We start from the raw sequence: 9,568 nt of genomic DNA, 5'->3' as shown, positions 1-9,568 counted from the left end.
CTTTGATTTATCTGTGATTTTATTATTGATAACATTCATTATTAATAATTGTATTATTGTTCACTTAATTACTTTATTAATGGTCATGTATATAAATAATTATATTAAGTGCTAAAAACTTTTATCAGTGATTGGTGACTGATCAGTGAGGTGGAATTTTAATAAGTACATAGACAATTTGACAAATTGATAACTGTCCCAGGCCTCAAAACAAATGGCCCAGTTCTCTATATATCAGAGGGTTGTACTGTTTATTAAACTTTATTAAGAACAATTATCACCCAACTAGCAACTTGTACAACTTACTAAAAAACATTTTGGGAATTTATGTATCAAAACTTTTCTTTTAAGGTTGGTGGCATAAAATGGAAAAATGAAGTCACCATTTAGTGCATAAAAAAAAAAAAAGTTTGACATTAGGCCTTGGCTTAAAATCTCAAAAAATATTTCGATTATATCGATTACTTTGTTCTGCTTTTTGTTCTCTATATTATAAAGTGTCTAGCAACTAATAGCACATGATAATTAGTTATAACAGTGTTTGAAAAAATTTAAAACTATTATCAAAGTCAAAGTTCAGATAGCAAGACGAATGACAATAGTTTTGTTATACCGAAAAGGTAAAAAATGTATTTTTCAACTTTATTAATAAACAAAAGCACAAACGGACTGTACACTTTAAAAACAGAACTTTAAAAGAAATTTTAAAATTTAAAAAGAAAAGTTAGAACTTCTTTGGGTCTGTAACATTGTCTTCACTTCAATTCCTCCAATCACCACCATGTAAAATACTCTACATGCAGTTTTCAGTGTAAGTACTTCATTCATATTATGTACAAACCACTATCATTATCATTATCTGGACACCTGATAATGGCACACACATTTTCCTTCAAAACATTAGTAAAACAAATGCATTACAGACACTTCAAGACATATAGGAGATATGAAAAATGACCATATACTCGAAAATGATAAAAACTAAGTTCAGCATTCACAATAATCTATTCATATTTATGTGGGTTTAAATAGCTCCATTGTAACAAGACTAATTTGTTTACTGGCCCTGAGAGTCATTGGTGATTGCTTTATGGCTGTATTGATGGCAGAATGAACTGTGTTACTGCCAAAAAATAGAGTTTCGAATAGGAGAAACATCAATTCTAAAGCAGCATACACAAATAGTCTAATTGGAGGCTTTTAGACCTAATTGCCTCAGAATATTTTCATTATACTGATGAGCCAGCAGAGGGGGACATTGTCCTAAAAACCTTTTCAGTTGCCCCAGTAAAGACCTGCTGGGTTTTTCAAAAATCAATATACCTTAAAAAAAACTATCTGCTACCAATAAGTTTCTTTACTAGCACAAAACCTGTACACTCTGAGGAGCATTATTCCAAATATCTGCATCTCACATTATAGGAGTCCCACTGGCAGCCTTTCACTTATCAAAGGGTAATAAAAAGAGTTGGTACATGATTCATTCCAATGCATAAAAATCATGGCATTTAAAAATTTACCAGTAGCCAGACAACAAGCCTCCCAGTTCTAGTGAGGTGTGCATTTTTCTTTGAAACAGGTCACAGGGCATTTCTCAGCTGGAGGATTCAGATGACGATGCTGGTGCCACTGCGAGAACTCTTGTCCTGAGAGAGACACACTTACTTTAGATTCACGTCACTGGCATTGGCATAACTCAGATTTTTATTTTTTTTTTAATGGCTGTTTGAGTATGTATGCATTTGCCTTGATATAAGTGCATTAGTGTAGTTGCAAGAGCAACTAAAGCAGTGAGTGTCTTACAGTATAGCGTTTCTGTCCAGGTTCGTACTCGATGTAGCTGGGAGGCTGATCAACCCAGCCTCCACCTGCTCTTCTCCCTCCTCCTCCCCCTCCTCCTCTCCTGCTGCTGCCTTCATCAACCGAGCTCCAGGAGCCCCTTCTCGGGCGATGTGATGCAGGGGGAGAGTAGTTTCCTCTGGACCTGCTGTCGAACAGGTCATCCCTGGAACGGGACCGGGGGCGGCCCATGCCTCCTTGTGCCCTGCTGGGACTCCGCCCATCCAGTGAGTCCTCACTGTAGCTCCGGGGAATACCTCTAGATCTGGTAGGTGAGGGGTAACGCCTGCCCGCTGCTCCTCGCTCATCACGACGGCCGAAGCCGCTGCGGCTGCTCTCACTGGAGCTCGGGGGGCGAGTCCTGGGTGCAGGGGGTGGGATTCTGCCTGATTGCTGCTCCTTTAATGGGGGAAGTGTGATGACGCGACGCTCTACTGGCCCATCATCAAGGGCAGAGATCATGCTGGGAGGGCCGGGGGAAAATGGGACGGTGACGGGCATGTGCTGGGGAGGAGGTTGGATCTGCTGCATGTGGTGGGGCGGAGGTGGCTGGGACTGATGGGAAGAAGAGACCGGAAGAAAAAAAAAAAATAGAGAAGCACATACAAACAAAGAAGAAAATACAAATGAAAAACACCTCTCATACATTTCAGTGAAATTCACAAGACTCAAGAGCTGTACCACAGTTTGACACTGCAGGCACAGTATATACAGGCAGTTGTAACACAAGAAACGCTGCACTTTATCACACTGTACCAACAGGAAATGATACAACCAGTGTGCTGAGATGATGTCAGTCAAACTGGAAAAAAATGTTTCTCCAGATACTTAATACAAGGTCACTGATTCTCAGAGGAGACATCGGTTGAGCATGGTGTGCACTGACTATGTTTTTGGCTGTTTTAGTGCTTGTTTGTTTGTGTTTGACACTAAAGAAAAACAACACTCAAAACCACATTTGAAGTATTCAAGCAACTTTTGTTTCTGTTGAATGTAGTTTGTTTCTGGGTACTTTTGTACCGCCTGTGTTTATTTTTAACATTTGGTTGGTTAAAAAGTAATTGAACAATATTGTCTCCAGTCTCAATAATTTTGAATGAATGCATGAATGAATGAAGTAATGTGTAATTAGTCATATTGATTAATTATTAATAATAATTAAGTAGATGATCAGTTGCCTACTAATAAGTTGAGGAGTTAATATTACTCACTTTTTGTAAGTAATTAGTTGTGTAATGTATTGAGAAAGATTGAGTAGATTTTAACCTCATTTCTTGTTTGTTAAATAAATTACTCAAAACATGGAGTGAAATCTACCCAGACAAACCAAGTGCAAGTTGTTACTTTACATTTATTGAGTAGATTCTATAGGTTTGTTTTTATAGTGTACTTTTGTTCAGTGGTTTACAGTATAGTGGAGGCTTGCTACTTCGTCTGAAACAAAGACCATTATCATCATCATCATCATCATCATCATCATCATCAGAAGTTAATACACATTGATGAAATAAAACAGTAATCGTAAAGGAAAAAGATAAAATGCTCTATTTCACACAGGAAATGGCAAATATATACTTTCACTTTTCATTTGAACAACTAAAAGCAACACTATGAATGTCTTCCAGGAGAGACACAAAATGTGCACTGTTATCTCCTTATGCAAACAATATTGTGGGTGGCTTTCCACTCTATCTTCATGTGTGGTACATACCTGTAGCAGAGGACTGGTCATGTCCATCCCCCTAACCTGGCTCTCCAGGTAATCAAGCATCTGATTGGTGTTGGCAGGGGTGTGGTTACCATGGACACTGGGAGTGGGCATGCTGTAAGCTGAAGACTGAGGGGGAGGGAGGGGCATTGGCTTCATAGGGATGCTCTTCCCTGAAACAGATCCTGGAGAGGCAAAAACATAAAGTTAGGTGATGCAATTTTGAAGACATATGTAGATGAATACCCACCTACAGTCTAAAGGTATTAAATGTTATGTGGGCATACCTGAGTAAAGCAGTGGGTTCATCTGGGAGGAGGCATGGCTCATTGGTCCATATACTGGCTGTCCTAGTGACCAGGGAGCCATGGCCCTCTGAGCCTCCTTCATCATACGATGCTGCATCACCGCTGAAAGATGAGGACAGCACGTTCGTTTAATAATTATCAACACAGGAAGGTCTTCTCTGCATATACAGGCTGTTTGTCTGCACTGTGGCTGACATGTCTGAATGACTTCAAGAGCAACAAATGTTACTTTACACGAAGAGATTTCCATAGCGCACAATAAACTTTCAGACTGATTTTCTACCTACCAGGTAACACTGGTTTTTGTTGACACCAGAACAGTATGAAAATCAGCTTGGACAAATAAGGTTGAGACAGGTCACAATGCACATTTACATGTTATTTTTGTCTTAAATTAGATAATCAATGCATATTATTCTAGCTGGGAGCAGAAAACCCCATGTATGTGCTTTCAAGTGCTTGTGAGAAATCCCAACATTCAACATCGAAGAGTAATTTCAATCACTGAGCAGCAACTCTAAAAGCATTGGATTCACAAGCTCTGTTCTCATAAATACCTGAAAGATAAACAATAAGCCAATAAGGTTATCATTAAACAGATGAATCTGAATTTGGTCGTTTCTGGACTTAAAGGACATTTTTCCCCAAGCCTGTCTCAAAACAACACTCACAGGCCCATATGTGCATTGAGAGAGTTTTTTTTTTTTGTTCTGTTTTTTTGTTTCCCCTCTGCATGCTGGTTGTGAAGAGTTACGTCCCAATATTACAAAAATGTAATTCGGCTGAAGCTAAACTTCACTAACTCAGACTGCTGAGTCAAATTATCTTCTATACTTTCAGTGTTGTTAAAGCAAAATTCCCCTTTTTTCAGACAGTATCTCCGTCTTTCTTCTCCAGTGGAGGACTAGTAACATCAAGAGGTAAAACTGTACTAAAAACACAGTAACTTTGGATGATACCTATTTGGTCTGATTTAGGCCCTGCTCAGAACTGGCATGAACATGAGTCGCGGGTGATCACAAGTGGACGGCTCTACGTACAGGTGTGAATGCACCCAAGATGTATTGAGGACACATCAGAGATCCAATCACTCAGATCACATTCGGAGGTGGTCTGGGCCATGCTGACAACACAAGCCTGTGGATGTAAAGCTTTTTTGCAGCCTATTTGGTTGTTGGCACATCCTCAAAACATCAACAAGTTGTCAATATTTTCTACCTTTTTCAGGACAGCAGCATTGCTGTGGGCAGCAGGGACAGCGCACATAGCAGCAGCATTTCTGAGGGCAGCACTGGCAGCAGCAGACGCCCAAGAGGATAATCAGGAGGAGGGCTCCGATGACGATCAACAATACCGTCAACCAGTCTGAGAGAGGAGAAGAAGAGAGACACTCAGTGTGCCCAAAGAACCAGACATCTAGTTAATAGATTTTGACGTATATTCTGACGTTCAAGACGCTCTCTGATTCTGTTATAGCTCCCAGTCAGACATTAAAAGTAGAAGTTGGGGAAATTTGGGGGTTACAATCAAATCAGTGAGTGTATGTTCAACAATACTTTTTTTTTTCTTTTAGTTTCTTACGGAGGACGATGAGTTTGATTTCTTTGTCAGGATCTCCAGTGGTGTCTCCAGCAGCATCCACATTGCAGAAGTACACCCCATTGTCCCACCACATCACCTCAGTGATCACCAGGTCTGCCTCTATACAAAACACACAGATAGCTCAAATTAAACAGTGGTAGAAAACGTTAAACCATCCCTCTTTGTGCTGAGATAAAGCAGAATCCAGTCATGCTTGTATTGTAACCTGTTGTTCTTTGAACTACAGTGTTGCTGATTGGCATCTCCACACCGTCCACTCACACTACTGGTCAGGATGAGGTGTCTTTACTAAGTCCTGCTCAAACATTTTTAATTTGTTTTATTGATCAATATGTTGTGAAGGAGGGCTGAAACCAACAATTATTTTCATTAGCTAGTAATCGGTATATTATTTTCTCAACATTTCTTTGACCAAACGTGTCAAACACAAAAACGTATTCACTTAACCAAAATAGATGACATATATTAAGCGGCAACAGCCAATTCCTCTTAATCATATATCAAAATTCTGTCAATTAACTAACCTGTTAAGCAGTTCATCATTTAAGCTGTATGAGGTATGAATAGACAAAATAATAGGTGAAGAAAAGAATTCAAAATTAGGAAAGTAAAAAGTTGGAGATCTTAAAACCACACTGAGTCTCAAGACCAGACATGATTTCATCTCATTGTAGTTATAAGCTCGATGCCACCTGTGCTGGATGGGATCTTATAGTTTATGTTTGCATGAACTCACGATTTCGGATAGTGATCCTGCGTTCGCGGTATTCTGGTCCCAGCGTCGGCTCGTTGGATCCTCTCTTCTGGATCACAGTGCGCACCGTCCTCTGACGATCCGGACAGTCGTTCGATGGGTCCTGTCCTAACTGTAGCGCAGACTGGTATGCTGCAAAACCAAGGGCAATTTTTTTATTAACACTATAAATGACCATTTTTCTATGGTTGGCACCTATATCTACCATTTCTGTTACTACCTGTATGCTTGGTGGGAATAATGTCTGATTACTTAAGCTTAATCATGACAAAACAGAAGTGTTTATCATAGGCCTTGAGAGCACTTTGGAGAAAGTAAAACGGTGTATTGGTCCTCTTGCAGTTAATATTGAACAAACCTAGAAAAATGCATTTTCTTTGACCAGCATATGAATTTTGAATGTCACTTAAATAAATTGGTCCAATCCTGCTTCCTCCAACTGAGAAACACTGCTAAAACAGAGCTGCTAGCATGGCTATAGACTCTTAGTCTTGTCAGTAAACCAAACCAAAATCCAGCGCAAATGCCTTCATCATCCATGCAAATACATTTAGAGCTTAGTTTCAGGAAGTTCCTACACTACAATTCACATTCACATTCACACGCAATAAAATGCAGAGTGGCATACTCATCAAGGCCATGATGAAAAAAGACTGAAACTAAACAAAAGAAATATAAAAATATATTTAAAAAGTTAATGATAAAAAAATATATTAAAAAAGTTAATGACAAAAAAATATATTAAAAAAGTTAATGACAAAAAAATATAAATACATGTGAAATGTAAAATTCACACATCTGTAGGATCTGTGTTTGGCTTGTGGCTACAGAGGCCTGAGGCTGGAACAGTCTATTGATGATACAGATCACTTGTATATTCACAACAAATTCTTCCGTTATCATCATCAACCAAGAGTTTATAATTGGCAAGATAATATTTGAAGCCTGCAGTTTCAATACACCATCATAATAAAATAAATACCCCATTCAGACTAGGCTGACAGTTTCGTAAGTGTTTTGTTCTGGCATTGATAAATATCACATGCAAACATGAGACTGTTTCATTGATAAACACCAAACATCCTGACTGTGTATACAGACAGGATGTCTTCTCCTCAGCAAAGGAGGAAAGAGGAATCAGGAAGAAGTGGCTTACAATGTGAGAATACCGGCCTTATCATATCACATTTCTCTTTATTATGCTCTCCTTTGGTGTGTGTGTGTGTGTGTGTTCTCTCTGACCTGTGGAGTAGTATTCCAGCACAGGGTCCTTGCAGAAGGACTTGTACCTCCAGGTGACCAGAACATCCTGGAGGTTTGCAGAGGTGCTGTAGTCACATCGGAGAATCACTGAGGCAAACAGCATTGTCTGACGCTCCGGCTCAGGGACATTCACCTGAATACACACCGACACTGTGGAAGGATGACAAACATATGGTTACAGTCCGTGGGCTGCAACTTTGTGTATTAGTGCATGTGTGCGTAAGGAATAAATCTAACCCAAAAAGGCTGCTGGTAATTTAGAGACAGTAGCCTCCAGTATCTATTACCAAACATCAAGGAAGAAGAGTGCTGTAAGAGCGAAACGATGTGCATGAGGGTTTCTGTCAACCAGGGAGTTTATTTTCAAAGTGGCAGAACCAGAAAGACAAGTGACACAGACAAAGACACGGGAGACCAAACATTCAAAAGCTGGAATGAAACCTGTTGAGTTGAACTGTCACAGTGACCCTTAGAATTAAACTGTAAGACTACAAGAGGTCGTAGATTTTAAGTGGGTAGGTGTCAATAAAATCATCAGGATATGTGTCAAAAAAAAAAAAAATCCTTAAAATAAAAAAATTAAATAAAAACTTTATAACACAAAACAAAAATGAGGCACTTTCTACACATCACAGAGACTTGTATTATCGTTTTGGCCTCCTCTTAGCAGACCCCAGCTACATACAGCGTATAGGCTGAATGACTGTGGGGAAAGTATATCTAAAACGAGATGTGCCATCTTTATGTCAGATAAACAAAAACTATCATGTGACCGATACCTCCATTTTTTCACCCCGTTTCAGTCTGAGTTAAAAAAAACAAAAAAACAAAAAAAAACAACAACTTTAAATCCATAAACAGGTTTTTAGTTTAGTTGTTTAGTTTTAAAACAACTTGAGGGCAATATGAACGAAACGGAAATTACCTTTTAGCAGCGACAACAGGAGCGGGACTGCGGCAGGTAGTGTCCGCATGATGACAAAACGCTGCCAGGGAACAAAGCGTCGGAAACAAAACTGACAGATGTATAAAAACAGAAAAAAATAAAAATAAATAAATAAGATGGAGAATTTTTTTTTTTTTTTTTTTTTTTAAACCAACTGTATTTTAAGCCGAACCTAAACACCGGTGTTCATAGTTTCGTCCGACTCGTTTGCCTGAGCAGCAGCTTTGCAGCTCAAGCCCGAGAGTGCGCTCATTGGTGGCCACACCCCGAAACGAGCTGTGACGCGGACAGGTGCAGAAATTGTCCGGAAGACGCCTGGGCCGACTCCAGGAGACGCGACATGTATTTGTAAAGTGATATATACGCCACTTAATCACTCCATAAAAGTATGTCTGTTTAACTAAACGAAAGCGCCACATTAAGTTGCTAAGATAATGCCGACGTCAGATAAGATGTCGTTGGAGTATTTTGATAAAAAAAAAAAAAGGTATTTCTTACCAAACATTTGATCGCAACTCGCAAATATAGCTGACAGACCACGGTGCAGTCCTCAGAAAACGGGGAGTCAGACTTACAGCTCAAAGAGATTCTGAATGTGGAGTAAGGACAGTTAAAGATGTCTTGAACAAAGACAAAAATTGATGTATATAATCTGAACTACGAAGGGTTTCTGTTAAAATTAAATGTCTTTTTTTTTTTTTTTTTTAAGGAAAGCACATTACATTAAATTCTCTGAAAACAGAATTTGTATCAGATGATAATTAATATTACACAAATATCATCACGGGAAAATACATTTTGGATTATATTACTTCACTAGCCAGCTATCGGTCACGATAGACTCTCTGCATTTATTCAACATTTAGGTGCAACTCTCAACAAAACCCACTAGATGTCAGCCTAAGCTCGTTCCTATCTGATCTGCAGCTTCACTACTGTGTGATTTCCGCTGAGTTTGGCTCTGGAGTTCTCTGCAGTTCAAATTTAACAGCCAAAGCACTTTTAAGCACAACCCTCATAAACATCTGCATACATCTGCATATGAATGGAGCTACTACTGTGCGTTGCGCTGAAGTGCTTCCTGGCTCCTTCAATTTTGCAAAGATTGTTTTCCCTCTAAGCACACCCACTCCGCACCTGCAGCCCCT

The 9,568-nt window shown here is 39.2% G+C and overlaps 1 protein-coding gene across 1 annotated transcript; it reads right to left on the bottom strand.

Moving 5' to 3' along the window:
- Nucleotides 1–602: 602 nt before the first annotated feature.
- LOC139628355 (immunoglobulin-like domain-containing receptor 1) lies at nucleotides 603–8,657 on the bottom strand. The gene is made up of 9 exons (XM_071489986.1): nucleotides 8,400–8,657; nucleotides 7,454–7,624; nucleotides 6,194–6,343; nucleotides 5,437–5,556; nucleotides 5,074–5,220; nucleotides 3,835–3,957; nucleotides 3,551–3,732; nucleotides 1,804–2,394; nucleotides 603–1,646 (listed from the first exon to the last, which is right to left on the bottom strand). Exons 1-9 carry the CDS (start codon nucleotides 8,446–8,448, stop codon nucleotides 1,608–1,610), a joined length of 1,572 nt encoding a protein of 523 aa, XP_071346087.1. The 5' UTR covers nucleotides 8,449–8,657; the 3' UTR covers nucleotides 603–1,607.
- Nucleotides 8,658–9,568: the final 911 nt, after the last annotated feature.

The sequence above is a fragment of the Trachinotus anak genome, unplaced genomic scaffold (assembly GCF_046630095.1).
Source record: "Trachinotus anak isolate AG129_WGS33_773 ecotype Australia unplaced genomic scaffold, CSIRO_AGI_Tana_v1 ptg000011l, whole genome shotgun sequence".
NCBI lineage: Eukaryota > Metazoa > Chordata > Actinopteri > Carangiformes > Carangidae > Trachinotus > Trachinotus anak.
The sequence above is the reverse complement of the archived record's forward strand: the minus strand, read 5'-3'. Positions and strand labels throughout refer to the sequence as shown.

Bases quoted from the DNA above. Each gene is read 5' to 3' on its own strand.
- LOC139628355 (XM_071489986.1), bottom strand. From the start codon at position 8,448: ATGCGGACACTACCTGCCGCAGTCCCGCTCCTGTTGTCGCTGCTAAAA. The intron at 5,221-5,436 runs GTAAGAAACTAA...CTCCTCTCTCAG, and splicing joins AATCAAACTCATCGTCCTCC to ACTGGTTGACGGTATTGTTG. The intron at 3,733-3,834 runs GTATGCCCACAT...TTGCCTCTCCAG, and splicing joins GAACCCACTGCTTTACTCAG to GATCTGTTTCAGGGAAGAGC.